The sequence below is a fragment of the Myotis lucifugus genome, unplaced genomic scaffold (genome assembly GCF_000147115.1).
Source record: "Myotis lucifugus unplaced genomic scaffold, Myoluc2.0 scaffold_5, whole genome shotgun sequence".
Classification (NCBI taxonomy): Eukaryota; Metazoa; Chordata; class Mammalia; order Chiroptera; family Vespertilionidae; genus Myotis; species Myotis lucifugus.
In genome coordinates, this window is record NW_005871053.1 from 18,271,888 (window position 1) to 18,290,924 (window position 19,037).

Consider the following 19,037-nt stretch of genomic DNA (forward strand, 5'->3'; position numbering starts at 1 on the left):
GAAGTTGAACTTCCAAACTCAGTTTTTAAAAATCCCTCAATTCTTCTGAATTTCACCATGATTTTCATGAGATGACTTAATCACCAATCCAATAGCTTTTCCTAAAGCTATTATTTTGTTTAATGCTTATTCGACAGTATTTCACACGATTGAGCAGCTCCTCCTCCTTGAAACTTTATATATTTTTTGTTACCAGTGTAATATTTAGGTTTTCTTCTAAACTTTTAGTATTTTCATTGGTCCTTCTTTCCAGGTCATAAATGTGTGCATCCTCTAAGGTTCAGACATGTGTACACTGTTTTCCCTCATCATACACTCTTATCATTCATTCTCACACCAAATCTATGGAGTATTCATCCCTAAAGTCTGTATCTTCAGGCTCACCCTTTCAATTCTCTTTTGATCCAATACAGTTTCACTTGTTCTGCTGTCTACTGTGTTAACACATAATACAATCACCTTTTCCTCAAATCTGCTACACACCTCTAATCTTCATTTCTCTTTTTTAATGTAAGGCATCCTGCTTAGCATCAAAAAATCTTAAAGCAAGATAAAACCTTAAAGAAACTGAGGCTGGCTTTCTTAGAATAGTAAAATCCAAAACAAGACTGGGGGTGTGACAAAGGGTTACCAATTTTTTATTTTGCCAAGAAGGTAGTAAAAACAACTAACTACCAAGATCTACTATCTTCTTCTTGTCAAAAAGGAATAGACATTTGTTAAAAAAGTAGGAGGGGTTTTTAGATTCAGCTTTAGAAAAATGTTATCACTTCCTCCTCAGGACAACATGGGAAGCAAGAGCTAAGGATAGGAATGGGGATCTGGGGTTCCAGCATGGGAAAAGAGGAGGCGGTGATAATGTTCAATCAGCAGAGGCAAGAAGGAAAGCAAGATGTACGGTGGCCATTTGGCCATCTAGCAAGAGTACATTCCAGATAATGCTTTCAGGGAATATGAACAAGTCAGTGACCCCCTGCAGCATTATTTGGATGAAACTTCCAGGGAAACATGATGCCCTTAATGTTAAATAGTGGAGAGCAATTAGGAGTAAAAATAAGAGTGTGTAAACCCATCCAATATGGAATTACTTAGATGAAACCTTAATTGAAACACAAAAATCATGCCCTTATTGATAAACAAAATGGGAGAAAGAAAACAAGATATCCATGTTGGAATTATTTGATTTTTCAAAAGGGACTTATCAGGGAAGGAAAAATAATCACAGGTTAATGATATACAGAATGCCTGGAATATATTTTGCAGTTTAGTTTTATTAGAATTGTAGGATATATCTATGTGTATATCTTAGAGAAAAATATCAAGTATATGGAAAGATACATTTTGGCAAAAAAAATCTTTCAGGGAAAAAGTGAGCTCTCATAACATAGCAAGACCAATTAAACAAGCAACAGAGAACTTCAGAGAGCATAACAAATCAGGTGCAAATGAAAATTTAGTGAGCTTTCCCTTCCACTCCCCTGCCAAATTCTAGTAATATTTTAGAGGGGACTACAAACCCAATAAGAAGTTGTTAAATACAATAATGGGAAAAGTGCTATCTAGAGATTCGGTGGTTAAAGGAAGCTAATTGGTTTTCTTACTATTGATTTTAGATCCTATAATACATCCTGTGCCTTTAAAAACGACCACCGAGTCCATAGTATGCAGCATTTCACAATTCACAATTCACAAGTCTAGGGTTTTGTGGAACATCTCTGGGAATGCATCAGGTACCACACTCTTTTAACAGATTAGAGTCAAAATCAGAGCTTTCTCTAGATTTAATGTAGTAGGTATAGCTAAGTAACCAGGGTTGTGATTTAAAGCAGAGATGGGGAACCTGTTTTTGCCAAGGGCCATTTGGATATTTATAACATTATTTACAGGCCATACAGAATTATCAACTTAAAAATTAGCCTGCCATATTTGGTCCAACATTTAATGAACTCACCCCTAATACCTTGGCAGGGCCAGACCAAATGATTTTGCGTGGACGTTCCCTGCTCAATTTAAAGTATAAAGACGTAAAGCAATTATTTATCCAAAAAATGTGAGAAGGACTGATGAGCAAGCAATATGACCTCCATGCATAAAGAAGAGTTCCTGAGGGAATGCTAGAGTATTCTTAGAGCATGACATAGTTCCTGTAGATGAAAAGCAAGTAACTTAGAAAAGGACAACATAATTTATCTAACAGGAAATTATAATCTGATAAAACCAGTGGTTCTCAAAATATGGTCTAGAATCCCTGGGGAAGGGTGGGATGGGTCTTGAGATCAGTTCAAGAGATCCACTTTGGGAGAGAAAATCTGCTTGAGTACTGAGTGTCCCTGCACATTTTTGCTGTGCATGGCAAGAATACAAGACTAGGGACATTTCTCAGGGTTGTATTTGTTTTAAAAAAAAATATATTTTTATTGACTTCAGAGAGGAAGGAAGAGGGAGAGAGATAGAAACATTAATGAGAGAAAAACATTGATTGGCTGTCTCCTGCACGCCCCCCCCCCCCCCCCCAGGCAATGTACTCTCGATTGGAATTGAACCCGGGCCCTTTAGTCCGCAGGCCGACGCTCTATCCACTGAGCCAAACCAGCTAGGGCTCAGGGTCGCATTTGCAAAGGAAAAACTTGAAGGATGAAGTATGTTTCCCTCTTGGATAATGAACAGGCTGCTTTACTGCTTGTTATAAAATGGTGAGTTTCCCAAGCTCAGTGTTCCTCTCCTTTAATAATGTCCTAGCATCCCTGTGAGTCTACCAGGTCACCCTCAGGCAAGACCAATGCAAATATAAAATGCTCTTGCAGGGTGCTGTACTATGAGTAATAAAGATGTTTTCCTCTGATCCAGGAGTCTTTTGTCTTCTTCCAGGATCCAGGAAGCAGTAACTGGCTTATTAGCTTGTCAGTGATTTTAGACCCTGAAACCCATGGGTCAACTACTGTCACAATACCATTAGATGTTACTTGCCTTTTTAAAAAAAAATATATTTTATTGATTTTTTACAGAGAGGAAGGGAGAAGGATAGAGAGTTAGAAACATCGATGAGAGAGAAACATCGATCAGCTGCCTCCTGCACGCCCCTACCGGGGATGTGCCCACAATTGTCCAAGGCACATGCCCTTGACAGGAATCGAACCTGGGACCCTTCAGTCTGCAGGCCGGTGCTCTATCCACTGACCCAATCCGGCCAGGGTTTTTTTTTTTTCTTTTTTTTTTTTTTTCTTTGTTGACATTTATACTGATGATGCAAAAGTGATGGTAAAATTGCTGGTGCCAAGGCCATGGTACCAAATTGTAGTCATTGTATGTATTTTTCAATATCATACTTTCAGTAAAAAAAGAAAAGGAAAAAAGCCAGTTTCATTGGACAATGTCCTTGATGAGCCTATAAAGATTTCTTGAATTTTATTCCCCAGTTAACCTCTTTTCAATATTGTGTGACAAAATTGGAAATATACACAAGGGCCTCTGTTTCATAGTGAAGCACAAGGGTTTTCTTGGGGAAAGCACCTAGTGTAACTGTTTGCATTGCAAAATGAACTAGTCACTTTTTTTTTTTAATGGAATGCCATTTTTCCTTGAAAGAATGACTGATAGGCAAGCTATGGTTAGGCAGACATTTTCTGAAAAGCAAATGAAGTTAGACTCTGACTTAAAAAAACCCAAAAAACACAACAGAAGATTTGTTGTCCATAAAAAAATTTAAGTTTTCATGTGAAAATTAAAATTATGGAAAACTTGTACCCATTACAATAAGCTTGACAACTGCCCAATATTTAAAAGACTATTCTGATAAGATCAGTGATGATGTTAAATGTGATTTTTAAATATATCTTACAATAAATCAATATTTGGAAGATTTACATACTTCAGTGAACCAGTATTTTCCAAATGACTAAATTCATGATGCTACAAAATCATGTATAGGTAAAAGATACATTCAAAGTACAAGATACGCCACTGGTTTTAATAGAGCAATAAAGTTTGTTAGGTTCGGCTGTTATACTACTGTTAACACTTAAGAAACTACTATTTATCAAGTTTTGGAGCTGTATCAAAGAAGAATACCTAACATTTCTAAAAAGGTTATTAAAATACCCTTCCCTTTCCCACCTACATATCTGTGTGAGGCTAAAATTTATTCATATAATTTAACAAAACAATACACACCAAAAAACCCCTCAAAATACAAAATATTACAACAGATCAATGCTGAAGCATTCCATAACAATGAAAACCAAATATTCTCAATTTTGAGGACTTTTAGGATGAAAGATTATGACATATTATAAGAGAAACTAGATTGTTTTGGGGGGCTAGTCCTAACCTACTGAGGTTGAAAACAGCCTTTCATGCCTTGGTCAAGAGAAATCAGGGCTGAATAAAATATACAAGCTCTGTTTTGTGGGCTCTGGAATAGAGTAGAAAAAAAAAAGAAAAATGGGATATGTGAGAAAGGGGATAATTGGGGGAATTAAGGGGAGAAAAGCCATACTAAAGATACTCAAATTTGCTTAGAAACCCAGGAAGAGATTTTAAAAAGTGATATACCACTTCTCATTTTCTTCTCCTCTCAAAAACCCTAAAATGATATATTGAATTAAAAAAAAAAACAGAGACCCAGAATAGGAAAGGGTTAGGATGAATTAATAATTAATATTTGGAAACAAAATTTCTGCAAAAGAAATTTCAATGTAAGTATTAAAATGCTTTAAATATCAGTATTTTTTTTCTTATTGTGACATAGTTATTATGACACTTTGGAAAAAAACTTTGAACTTTAAGCAATGAACTGTTTGAAGATAATTATTTTTCCTTCTAATTATTCTACCAGAGAGTCTATAAACAAAGACTAGTCTCCAAAGAGGAGTACTATAGAAGTGTTATATACAAGAAGGTATATTCGATCCAGTATCTAGAAATACAACAGGGTGAATGGGACATTTGCTCTGACTGAGATGGCAAAGTGCTACACACACACACACACACACACACACACACACACACACACAGGTTTTCTCCAACTTTCTGTAAGCCCTAGCCTAGATTAACATGTGCCAACGTATAGTGGGCACACTACCATTTCTACTGAATAAAGATGATGAAAAGAAAGAATAAAATATTAAAGAAATATAGGCACTTTTTTTTAAACAAAGTTGAGTAATGAACATAAGCAATCAAATTTATTTCAAGTTCCTCTCTTATAAAATGTACTGTGTTTATATGATGCAAACCAGATCTGAGTTTCTCACAGAAACCACTTGGTAATTATATATCTTGACTAATGGTCTGATTTCCAACTTTTGTTCAAATGACGAAAAACAAATCTATCACAAACCTATATATGGTATTCTATTTTAAAACTTTTACAATGTATATAAAACCAGGTACCTTATATAGCAACTTAACAAACAAATAAATATAATTGGAGAGACTTGCAATAGAGACTCAAAAGGAGTGTTGAGAAAAGCTATGGGGCCCTAAAATTGAGAGGGAGATCACTAAATGAGAGCTGCTACGAAGTCCAGAGTATATGAAATATCAATAGTTCAAGGATGGGGATGCCATCCAAAACCTAGACTTGTCAGGCTAGTATTTTATAAGCCACAGAGGCCAGAAAGCAGAACAGAGTTCGAGTACATACATTGTTTGCTGAAACTGTCATACGTAACTGAAGTAACACATCACAGGCAAATGCCTCTCACTGAAGGACTGTCTAAATACAAAAAAGTAGGGAGCACTGTCTCCTCTGAAGCCCTGGTTATGTCACTTAAAAAGGTTATAGTAAATGAAACTGCTCTTTCAAAATCCTGTTTTGGCTTTCAGTTAAAGATGATGCTCTCTAAAGTGGCCTGGAATAATTTTGGTTCTTATCTAGAAATCATTTTTTTCCATTAAAATCTTGTAGGCAATTTAACTTTACATATCTATTCACACATTACCAAGATATAAACAAGTAATAATTTATTTTCTTTTCCCTACTTGAACTAAATGTTGAACCCCTGCTCAAGCCTACCTTCAGCTCACTGAAAATTTTAATTTTAAAAACAACGTCCTATATGTTTATCTGTGCCATAAAGTTACAATTAGTATTTCATTTTGTCATACAATTAGGACTTCACATTGTATACAATGCTTGTTAATTGCTTTAGGTCTCTAAATCTGTTTCTCCAACCAATTTGTAGCTCCTTAAAGGGGATGCATCTTCTCTTACACCTTTTTATTGTTGTACTAGTGGCCTGGTGCATGAAATTCATGCACGAGGGGGCAGGGGTCCCTCAGCCCAGCCTGCACCCTCTCCAACTGGGACCCCTTGGGGGATGTTCGACTGCCGGTTTAGGCCCGACCCTTCTCACAATCTGGGACCGCTGGCTCCTAACCTCTCACAATCTGGGACCGCTGGCTCCTAACCACTCACCTGCCTGCCTGCCTGATTGCCCCTAACTGCTCTCCCCTGCCGGCCTAATCTTGCCCCTAACTGCCCTCCCCTGCAGGCCTGATCTCACCCCCAACTGCCCTCCCCTGTAGGCCTGATCTCTCCCCTAATTGCCCTCCCCCGGCCCCCATCACCATGGCTTTGTCCGGAAGGAAGTCGGACGTCCGAAAGATGGCCAGTCGACCTGGTCTAAGTCCGAAAGATGGCCAGTCGACCTGGTCTAATTAGCATATTACCCTTTTATTAGTATAGATAGATTATATAGGATAGGATTGCTTAAATGGGGGGGGGTAGCCTTTTTCATCAGGAGGAGATGCTCTTGGCAGACAAAAATACATAATCCCTATATCTGGACTGATAGCCAGCCATATGCCTATACTGTCAAACTGGTCATTAAAAAATTGAACTGCTTTCTTATACTTTACACCAAACAGCTGTTGCCCTTAAAACCCCTCCTCACCCCCCAACTTAGGTTCTGCCTTCGCAGTTCACCCAGATTAGGTTCTGATTGGTTGGTTTCTATGCCAGTCAGCGTCAAAAGCTCCACCTCCTAGGGAGCCATTGGCCTTCGCAGTTCACCCAGATTAGGTTCTGATTGGTTGGTTTCTATGCCAGTCAGCGTCAAAAGCTCCACCTCCTAGGGAGCCATTGGCTCCTCGCAGTTCACCCAGATTTGGTCCTGATTGGTCGGTTTCTATGCCAGTCAGCATCAAAAGCTCCACCTCCTAGGCAGCCATTGGCTCCTCGCAGTTCACCCAGATTTGGTTCTGATTGGTCGGTTTCTATGCCAGTCAGCGTTTCCAGGCCTATCTCCAGGCCTGATCAGAGAGGCAGGGCTGATCAGCATCCGCCCCAGGCTGCTGACGAGCAGGCTGAACTGCTGACCTCTTGGAGAAAGAGAGAAGCGCGGCTGCTGGCGAGGCCCAGAGAGAGAGAGAGAGAGGCAAGGGCTGATCAGCAACTGCCACGGAGGCTGTGCATCAGACTCTGCTTCTCTCTCCAGGCCTTGCCAGCAGCCGTGGCAGCTGCTGATCAGCCCCAACTCTCTCTCTGAGAGGTCAGCAGTTCAGCCTGCTCGCCAGTCCCTGCCCACCCGAGCCTGCTGTGCGCGCAGCCTGGAGTTTGGTCGTCCCTTCGGTCGTTTTGGACGTTACGGACTCTGGCTCTTTATATATATAGATTCCTGTCACTGACTAGCAAGAGTATGCAAATAGGAAGGGTTCAATAAATACTTCTTGTATAAGTGACTGGCAAGTGAATTTTTTTTTTTTGGCATTACTATGATCTTTTATTTTTTATTTTTTGGCAGGTGAATTTTTACACATTAATTTTCTTCAAACGTTAAAGTATCTATATTATTTGCAATTGCCAGGTATAGCACATTTCCTTATGTTAGTCAGCACCAATGACAACTCCACAGCTACCTTCACTGTTGTACTACTCTAAACCTACAAAATCTTTCCTCAAAGCTACCACTTACTTGCTGATCTAATCATAATGAGAGCCACATCAGAATTTTGCCTACTTTCTAACTGGTAACTTAAGATAACAATTGTATTCTTCATATTTTAAAAGTTTTGCTTAAAGCATATAACTCAGATAAAAAAGGGCATATAGCCCTAACCGGTTTGGCTCAGTGGATAGAGCATCGGCCTGTGGACTGAAAGGTCCCAGGTTCGATTCTGGTCAAGGGCATGTACCTTGGTTGTGGGCACATCCCCAGTGGGGAGTGTGCAGGAGGCAGCTGGTCAATGTTTCTCTCTCATTGATGTTTCTAGCTCTCTATCCTTCTCCCTTCCTCTCTGTAAAAAATCAGTAAAATATATTTTTAAAAAAAGGGCATATATATAGAATAAATTAGAAATACATATAGGAAATCAGAAATGAAACAAAATAACAGCTCTTTGGACACATGAACACATAATTTCTAATAGTTAAAAGCTCAAATAAACTCATTCTATATTTACTTCGTGTGTTGGGTCCTAGAATCTGAAAAAACCATTACAATGTTTTATAATTTCTACTTTAGCTATTAAATCAAGATTTTAAGTCAAAGGGCAGGGACAATATCTCTTTTTTTCTTCTAGTGGCCGACAGTGTCAGGTACACAGCAGTTGAGAATTACTGAATAAATGAGTCAAGAAAATTTACCAGACCACCAAATTCTTTTAAGTATTCTATATTATTGCTCTCTACATATTTTATTGTATTAAAACACATTAGACTTTTGTATAATTGCCACAAAAAAAAATGGGGCTGAAAGATGAGGGCGAAAGTTTTGCCAAGCCTTAGGCATCTGGTATAGTATTTAGTTTGGCAAATGAAGTGATTCCCAGAAGCAGTATTATAAAAAAACTTTATTTTTTAAAAAATATTTTAATTGATTTTTTAGAGAGAGAGGAAGGGAGAGGGAGAGAAGATAGAAACATCGATGGGATGCCTCCTGCACAACCCCTACTAGGGATTGAGCCTGCAACCTGGGCATATGCCCTGACCAGGAATTGAACCAGCAACCAACCCCTTGGTGCATGGGACAAAGCTCAATCCACTGAGCCATGCCGGCTGGGTAAAAATAACTTATTTTTAAGATTATACAAATGACCCAGTATGGTACAATCCTAGTTTTAAAAAAGCAAATTAAACAATGCCAATTTATATTTACATTAAAACACAAAATGTTATTTAAATAATAACTGCTATCATGATGTATGTTACTATCTCTGACAATGGTGTCCTACAAATAAGAGATAATAGTTTTTGGCAGAAAAAAAAAGTTTTTGCCAGAGTAAGTGTATGTATTTTAGTATTATTTGATTTTCTATATATAAATATTTTTAATTTTTAAAACTGGTTATAAAAAATTATTAATAATAACATGTAACAGTTTCTTTCTTCTCTAAAGCACTGTTCAGCTATTCTCCTCTGGAAAGTGATTTCATATTAGAATTTTTGAAATTGTTAAGATGATAAACTACGATATTTTTTTCCTGAGATTAATAATGATAGGATTCAGGAAGTTGAATTCATTATTAAATTCTGCCAACTTCCTTTACCTTTCATTAATATTTATCATATGGTAAATTAAGTACTAGCCTCCCTTCACTCCACTGTGGCCTGGTGGCTCAGTTGGTTGGAGCATTGTACCACACACCAAAAGGTTGTGGGTTCAATCCCCGGTCTGGGCACATACAGGAGGCAATCAATTGATGTTTCTCTCTCACATTAGTTTCTCTCTCTCTCTAAAAAAAATCAATAAAAACATATCGTTGGGTGAGGATTTAAAAAAAATACTAGTCCCCCCAACACACCTTTGATCTTTGGTACTCTCTTCTGTACCACAACCTACAATCCCTGTGATGCTTTAAAAATACATTTATCTTCCTTTCAAGACGGTGGAACTTATTTCCTTGCCTCTGGAGCACTTAGTGACTTATTTCTAATGAACAGAGTAAAGTGGAAGGGAAGGTTATGTGATTTTAGAGACTAGATCATAGAAAATACTGTGGCTTTTTCCTTGTTTTTTCTCTCTTGGATCTCTTACTTTCTTACTTAGAGGAAGTTAGCTGCCAGGTTGTGAATAGAGATCCACATGTGAGATCTCCTAACAACAATCATGTGAGTGAGCCACTTGGAAGTAGATCCTCCAACCACAGTCAAGCCTTTAGATAGCTAAAGCCTTTGCCCACATCCTGACTTCGATCACATGAGATATGGAATCAGAACCACCCAGCTAAGTCTCCAAATTTCTGACCCATAGAAACTGAGATAGTAAGTACTTGTTTTAAGCTGTTAACTTTTGGGGTAAATCTGGGGTACTTTCTATAACATATGATATGATTTGTAATACAATGTCCCCTTTCAAAATCAGATCTTATCAAGAAAGACTGTGCAAACTGCCATGGTATACAAGAGTTGAAAGGTTTTCCATTAAACTTAATACTTCTCTAATGTCTCTAAACTGCAAGCACCCAATGATACAGGCTCTGTTGTCTTTTTTTTTTTTTGGTAATATCTTTATTTTTTTTAAATTAAATCTTTATTGTTCAGATTATTACATTTGTTCCTCTTTTTTCCCCCCATAACTCCCCTCCTTCCAGCTCCCACCCCACCCTCCGCCCTCACTCCCCACCCACTGTGTTCATCCATAGGTGCACGATTTTTGTCCAGTCTCTTCCCGCATCTCCCACACCCCTTTTCCCCCCAAGAATAGTCAGTCCATTCCCTTTCTATGTCCCTGATTCTATTATAATCACCAGTTCATTCTGTACATCAGGTTATTTATTCACTTGATTCTTAGATTCATTTGTTGATAGATGCATATTTGTTGTTCATAATTTGTATCTTTACCTTTTTCTTCTTCTTCCTCTTCTTAAAGGATACCTTTCAGCATTTCATATAATACTGGTTTGGTGGTGATGAACTCCTTTAGCTTTTCCTTATCTGTGAAGCTCTTTATCTGACCTTCAATTCTGAATGATAGCTTTTCTGGATAAAGTACTCTTGGTTGTAGGTTCTTGGTATTCATCACTTTGAATATTTCTTGCCACTCCCTTCTGGCCTTCAAAGTTTCTGTTGAGAAATCAGCTGACAGTCGTATGGGTATTCCCTTGTAGGTAACTGAGTTTCTTTCTCTTGCTGCTTTTAAGATTCTCTCTTTGTCTTTTGCTCTTGGCATTTTAATTATGATGTGTCTTGGTGTGGTCCTCTTTGGATTCCTTTTGTTTGGGGTTCTCTGCGCTTCCTGGACTTGGAAGTCTATTTCTTTCACCAAGTGGGGGAAGTTTTCTGTCATTATTTCTTCAAATAGGTTTTCAATATCTTGCTCTCTCTCATCTTCTGGTACCCCTATAATTCTGATGTTGGTACGTTTGAAGCTGTCCCAGAGGCTCCTTACACTATCTTCGTATTTTTGGGTTCTTTTTTCATTTTGCTTTTCCGGTTGGATGTTTTTTGCTTCTTCGCATTTCAAATCTTTGACTTGATTCTTGCGCTCCTCTGGTTTGCTGTTGGGAGTCTGTATAATATTCTTTATTTCAGTCAGTGTATGCTTACTTTCTAGATGGTCCTTTATCACACCATCGAGGGTCTCATTAGATTTCCTGTACAACTCATCAAGTTTATCGACAGACTCTAGAAGCCTCTTGAGAGACCTCAAAAGTGTGGTTCTGAACTCAATATCCTCCCTTGATAGTTTTGTCCTGTTTCTTTGTCTCCGCATTTTTTACGCTTTCTTGGTACACCCCCTAGTGGTCTTTGTGCGCAGTCTTGTTGTAGTTAAGCCTTGATTGTTATAGTTAATACTAGAGGGATTTGACCTCCAGGCCGACTGGCTGTGCTAATCTAGCCTTTGCCTGAGGCTATCCGGCAAATGGCTCTGTGCATGGCTTGGGCGGGGGCGGGTCCCACGGGATCAACAGGGCGGAGGAGGGAGCAGTTATGGCTGCTCTCAGTCTGTCCCCAGGGGCTCTGCCTCTCTGCCCCAGCAACAGCTGCAAACCTCGGAGGGACCATAGCCAGACAGTCCTGCTTCTCCCGTTTGAGTCTGGGTCCCTAGAGACTCGCCCGGATCTGGAGCTCTGAGTCTGAGGCTCCCTCCGGATTGAAACAGACAACCGAGCCCTCAGCCACCAGCCCGCGCCGCGCCGCGCGCACTCCGCACCTTAGTATTTTACTTCAGGACTGCGCCTCCTCTGATTCTCGGTTCCTCCTAGTTGTAGAACTTCCATTCAGCCAGCCTTCCTGTGGTTCTGGATGATGTCCGTTCCGTCTTTTAGTTGTATTTTTGAAGTGGTTGTTAGAGGCAGCAAACTCCGGCGTTAACCTATGCCGCCATCTTGGTTTCTCGGCTCTGTTGTCTTGATTTTATATCCTCTTAGGAGTTAAAGGATTCTTATGTGTTGTTTGCATAGGATTAGCATGAACAGAAAGTGAACTATAAATTTTGTGCTTTCAAATAAAATTTTCTTTTAAAGGGCCTCTTTCCCCTCGTCTCATTTTCCAAGGTGACAATAGTTGCCATTTGCCATAATGTCCATGGGTCTTTCCCCTCTCAAATATTCTAACCAAATACTAAACAAAATAGTCTGAAGAAAACAAATCCTCAAACCACCCACCAAACAGGCGGAGGAAAGGACTGTGGGAGGTTAGTAGGAGCCTCCTTCTGTTACTAGCTCAATGACTACATAGCCAGCTCTCAATATTCAATAAATCCAACTTATTCATTCTTTTAGAATATATTTCCTCTACTCTTTTAATCCCTTATATATCTAGTGTGCATTAGCACTTTGGTTCTAGATATATAAAGGAAGATGAGAAAGCTAAAATGTAAGACAGTTGGTTTTTATTTTTACTAAATGGTTACAGTATAAGATTGAGTAGATGAGATACTGAAGGTATTAAATATGTGGTGTCACATAAATCTTTCCCCTTTTAGTAATGACAATTAAGAGAACTCACTAAATTTAGATTTATTTCTTACCTGAAGCTTTATATTGTTTCCTCTTATTGTCTGTTCACAAATAAAGTTTCAATTGATTCAATATCAGTAATTCTTTGGAAATAAGCTATCTCTGACATGATTTCTGTTACTTATGGTTAATTCCAGCATAGGTATGCAAATATATACACTGAGTGGCCAGATTATTATGACCACCCCATCAGTACTTCGTTGGGCCACCTTTTGCCTTCAATACTGCGGCAATTCTTCTTGGCATTGACTCCACAAGATGTTGAAAGGTGATGCGAGGAATCTGACACCATACCTGATGAATGGCACTGTCCAGTTCTGTGAGATTTGATGGTTGTGGAACCAGCTGCCTGATGGCTCCTTTAACTTTGTCCCACAAATGCTCAATTGGATTGAGATCTGGTGATTGTGGAGGCCACCTAAGCAAGGTGAAGTCTCCCTCATGTTCTTGAAACCACTCCTGCACAATACGAGCACCGTGGCATGGCACATTGTCTTGTTGGAACAAGTCATCTCCATTGGGATATGCCATCAACATGATAGGATGAACTTGATCAGTAACGATACTTAGGTATGTTGTGTTATTCAGACATTGTTCCACACGAATTAAAGGGCCCAAATCATGCCAGGAAAACATGCCCCAAACCATAACACTGCCTCCACCAGCTTGAAGGGTTGTTCTCATGCATGTGCGGTGCATGCTTTCATGCTGTTTCTGCCAAATTCTCACTCTGCCATCTGCTTGATGCAACTGGAAACATGATTCATCGGACCACATGACTTTTTTCCAATGCTCGACTGTCCAATCCTTACGTTCCTGTGCGAACTGGAGACGTTTTATCTTGGTAACTGCAGACAGCAAAGGTGTTTGAATGGGCCTTCGCCTTCCATATCCCATACGATGCAGTGTACGGCTAATTTGCCTACAAACGTCAGGTGGTCATAATAATCTGGCCACTCACGTTCAAATACATCCCATGTTCAAAGGCTGTTAAATTGTGTTGTTTACCCATATCTTCAGAAAAAAAATCACTTCTACTGTCGTGGTAAACAACCTGCTTCCCTATTTATAATGGTCTGGCCCTCTAGCAACTTCAGCGCCAAATTATAGCTAATTTGCCTACAAACATCAGGTGGTCATAATAATCTGGCCACTCAGTGTATATTATAGATAAAAACATCTTACAAAGTTAAAACAAATGTAATTTAAAAAATTCTGAAGAAGGTTCCCTTTGAACACTTATTGACTGAAAACTAAATCTAAAACTTTCATAAATAATGACCAATTTAAAATAAACAAAATTATTAACATATTTTAGAGTCTTTCACGTCATCCCTTTTGTTCTAACCAAGACTGCTATTTTAAAAAAAATACCTTTTACATAGTTTGAACTGGAGATATTTTACTATCTTCAAAGAAATGTAATAATGGAAATAAAAATAATTTTGATTAAAAAATAATGGTAAATAATGAAATTTAGAAGTCTTTGAAATAGGAAAAGGATTGTAAATATTATTCACTTAAGCACTAAATTTGTCAGAATTTATAATTCAGTGACTTATAATGTACTATAATAAACAAAATCATAAAATTGTATTCTAGAAGTCAGAATCACTGTTTCTAAATTTTATCTCTTACAAAAGAAACCTAAACGAATGCTAGTGCCATTGTTTCTTGTGTTTTTCAGCATTTTTAGATAAATGGAAATTGAAGTGAAGGTAAAGAGAGCTGAATGATTCAAATAAAAAAATGATTTGAATTAAAAAATATGAACTGGGAGATACTATAGAGAACTCATTCTAAAATTTTATTTATAGAAAATTATTAAAATCAGATTTTTCAGATTTGATGTTAAATAAAAACAGGATTAGTCTCAGTTATGGGATCAGTAACAAAATAACCCTGACACACAAAACTAAAATCCACATCATTTAGAAGGAAAGAAAGAAACATAGTGCTCTTGACTTAATTGATAGTGTGAATATTAAGTGTCCTCATTTATTAGAAGACCTCACTTTATTCAAAAGCTGTCTCATCCCACTAAAACCCAACTCACCTCATTTAAAGAATTCCTTTTTAAACATAAAGTTTCAATGATTCAGAAAAACATGGAGAATAATCTACATCTATATATCCACTACCTTGACTTAACAAGTGTTAACATTCTGTCATGTTTGCTTCAGATCTTTTCTTTTTTTTTTTAAATATATTTTTTATTGATTTTAGAGAGAAAGGGAGAGGGAAAGATAGAAACATCAATGATGAGAGAGAGTCATTGAATGGCTGCCCTCTGCACACCCCCCCACTGGAGATTAAGCCCGCAACCCAGGCATGTGCCCTGACCGGGAATTGAACCGTGACCTCTTGGTTCATAGGTCGACGCTCAACCACTGAGCCGTGTCAGCCGGGCGAGATCTTTTCTTTAAAAAAGGATAAGTTATACATACAACTGAAGCTTCCTTATTGTCTTCCCAGAGTCACACTCTCTTTCACAGACTGTAGAGGTGGTCATTTTTTTAAAGAAGATGTGTACCCTTCTTACACTTTTACTACCTATTTGTGTTTTCAGAAACAATTATCGTAACGTTTTATATGTTTAAAAATTTACATAAATTATTCCCGCTTTGTCATTTTGTAGTTTCCATTTTTATTCAACATTTCTTTTGAAATCTATGCATATTAATATATAAATTAAGTTTATTTTACTTTTTCTAAAGTGTTTTATTGTAAAGATGTACCATTCTGCTATTGATGGATGATTAGGTTGTTTCTAACCAAATAGCATGCACATACTTGTACAGTACCTGTCTCCTTGCAGATAGGAAATATTCCTTTCTATCTTGCTTCAATGAAGACATTTGCTTAAGCTGATGAGGTGGCTTTTTTTTTCTTCTTTTTAAATGAAGCACAGGCAATTGATAAAAAAAACCCCAGAATGCTATTTTTTTAATCCAGAATCATCAGTGTCTTACTATCTACCTTTGCATAATTTTTTATTTCTTTGTTAAATGCCTGAAAAGAGAATACCAGAAAATATGAAACCTAAGCCTTTTTTTTTACTTGGAAATGGTACTTCTATTTAGGATCATGTAAGTCATTTATTTGTATATACAGAACTTCTGTTTAGAATTTAGTGGTGAATCTACCTCAGGAAAATAAAATTAAGAAGATATTTTTATGTATCAGCATTTGAATGCTGCTTTTTGCAGAAGCAATGTTATGGTTGAAAAGAATCTTGCCAATATCCTCCCTTGTTCCTGCCCACCCAAGTTATGATAGAATACTGACTAAATAATTCAGGAAGGCTGCGGAACCTGATCTCTCATTTCTCATTTCTTTAGGGAATAAGCCAGGGCGCAGTTTACCTTTGATTCTTTTTCTCTTGGTATTCCTGATTTTACTTTATCAAGTGGCTGATCAAGGGTCAAATTATTCTTCCTTGCTTCACTGTCTTCAAGCGGGGGAATACAGCCATAACTGTTATCTGTAAAACAAAACCCTCTTGGACATAAGTAGGAAACTCTTGTTTTTGGTAGTACCTGAAAATGTAAACAGAATACAAATCCAAACCTCTTATTTTAAAGAGTAGAGACTTTGACAATTTAGATTTGCTGATTTCAATTTTGGCATATTTTCTTTATATTTGCTTTTTTTTTTTTTTCATTTCCACTAAACATACAAAATCCTTACTCTAGCCGAAACCGGTTTGGCTCAGTGGATAGAGCGTCGGCCTGCGGACCAAAAGGTCCCAGGTTCGATTCCGGTCAAGGGCATGTACCTGGGTTGCGGGCACATCCCCAGTAGGAGATGTGCAGGAGGCAGCTGATCGATGTTTCTCTCTCATCGATGTTTCTAACTCTCTATCTCTCTCCTTTCCTCTCTGTAAAAAATCAATAAAATATATTAAAAAAAAAATCCTTACTCTACTTAATCAATGGTGTGTAAAATATGTAGAATTTATATAAGTTGCATTTTCAGGTATGCATTTCTTGTTTAACATACTCATTTGTATAACTATTCCATGCTTACTTATTATCTGTGAGTTATTCCTGGTTTATATTTTAGCAGATTTTCATATATATATATATATATATATATATATATATATATATTCACATGAGAATTTTTTTTGGCATAAATAAAATATTTATTTTTGTATCCTGTTTTGCTCATTTTGCTATATATCTTGAGTACATGTCATGTTAATAAGCTGATCTATTATCATCACTTTTCTTGGGTACATAGCTGTTCCTTATATGGATGACTGTAATTTAACTGTTGGGCATTTCTTTATTTATAGTTTTTCATTATTAGAAATGCTATCATGAGCATCCTTATATACAGATTTTTAAGTACATGGATGTCCATTTCCCCATAGATCGAAAGTCTTCATTTCTTAAACATATGTAAATCAGAGAAAAAAATGGAGAAATAAAATAGAAAAACTTGACTTCCACCTTTTTCTAAAAGTGGTTTAAGAAACACATAAAAAATTAGCATGAACATACCTCGACTGGAATTCACAAGAAGTAACTGTGATTTTAGCTTGTCAATAATAGTTTGTTGAAGTGACAGCTGTTCCTGTTGCTCACGTATTCTCTGCTCATAGTTTTCAGTCTGCTGACATAAAAACCAGTTAGCCCGATATTTACTGACAGATATGTACATACATTTACTGTCTATTAATAATTATATATAGATATGGGTTGCCCATATTGCTATTTCCCAGGTATTAAGCATTTATTTATGAGCTAAAAATTGGCTCCAGTAATGTATTTATAATCATTACAAACATCTGTGATTTGAAACACTTTACAATTTAAAAAATAATCCTAAAGAAAATTTCAATTAAGAGTTCAACAGATGGTTTCTGGTCCTTTAGTTAGGATAAAAATTATAATTCAGAATTTTATCCTTAATGATAACAAAGAAAGGCATGAATAATAAAATGACGTCATATTAAAGTTCTCTATAAAAATACCCCATTAACTTAAAAAAGGTAAGATTTTGTGTCTTTTAAATAATCACACATTTGAACTTATTCTTAGAGGACAAAATAAAAAGGAAGTGTGTATAACTAAAACATTATGAAAACTAAAGGGACACATAAAAATTACAATATCCCACTGATCATAAACTTCCTTTCTAAAAGTTTTAAGAACTTGAGAACACAGCTAATTTTTAGTGGATATCTTAAATACCTCAATTTCCCTTATGTTTTTAATCCACCCCTTTTGCTATTTTATTATAATGGCTCTGAGAATTAAGCAGTAAAAGAAGACACAATTTGCAGAATATAGATACTGTAAACGTTCAAGCAAATTTGAAGATGTTGCATTACCATTACCAAATTAGTACAAAGTCTTCAAAATATATTACCAAAAATTAATAGAGAATTTTTTTTTTTACCAATTTCTATCACCAGAAGAACAAATAAATGACTAAACTGTAAATTCCTTGAAATGTGAGATGAGGTCCTAATAATTTCATAATGTCCCTTCAATAGATATTAAATATTTGATTTTGAGCTGATTCTTAACCAAAGTTCAAAATCAGTAAAGCTCAATTGTTTTCAGAGACTAATAAGCCTAGAAATTACACAGCTGTTCCTAGATTCCCAAAATAAGTTAGCTTAAGAAATTAAAGCAAAAAAACACATTTTTCCAAGTAAAAGGTAAAATTTTATAATACACTTTAAACATAACTGACAAATAAACCAAGTGATGTGCATGCTGCCTGAGTGTAGTCTTATATAACTTGATACTTCCATAGAGCTCTGCAAGGTAACTTATACATAGGACGTATTCAGTTCATGCTTATCTACACTAATAAAAGAGAAACATTGTAATTAGCGTACAACCGCTACCCTTTTCATTGGCTAATCAGTGAGTACATGCAAATTAACTGTCAGCCAAGATGGCGGCCTGCAGCCAGGCAGCTGGAAGAGAACATGAGGCTTGCTTGCTGCAGTGAAGGAAGACTCCAACGTTCCCCGCCTGCCTTGCCGGCCCCTGAGTTGCAACTCTAAGCAACTATGTACTATGTTGCAAATAAGAAGCTAAACAAAACACCAGAAACCGGCTTTCATTCAGCCGGGCTTTAGCAACATTGTATCGATGTTTTCGGCGGCGAGG

At 37.1% G+C, this 19,037-nt stretch overlaps 1 protein-coding gene across 10 annotated transcripts in view; it reads right to left on the reverse strand.

The window, feature by feature from the left end:
* The window catches only part of TANK (TRAF family member associated NFKB activator), a 97,037-nt gene that overhangs the window by 19,803 nt on the left and 58,197 nt on the right, over positions 1-19,037 (reverse strand). For 7 of the 10 annotated variants that reach the window (XM_014446038.2, XM_023745551.1, XM_006083215.3 and 4 more), the window contains 2 exons: positions 17,412-17,523; positions 16,269-16,387 (listed from right to left, as the gene is read on the reverse strand). In XM_014446038.2, coding sequence (XP_014301524.1) covers positions 16,269-16,387; positions 17,412-17,523 — 231 coding nt within the window. The remainder of the gene's footprint in view (positions 1-16,268; positions 16,388-17,411; positions 17,524-19,037) is intronic. The other 3 variants (XM_023745558.1, XM_023745570.1, XM_023745581.1) reach the window with 1 other exon arrangement.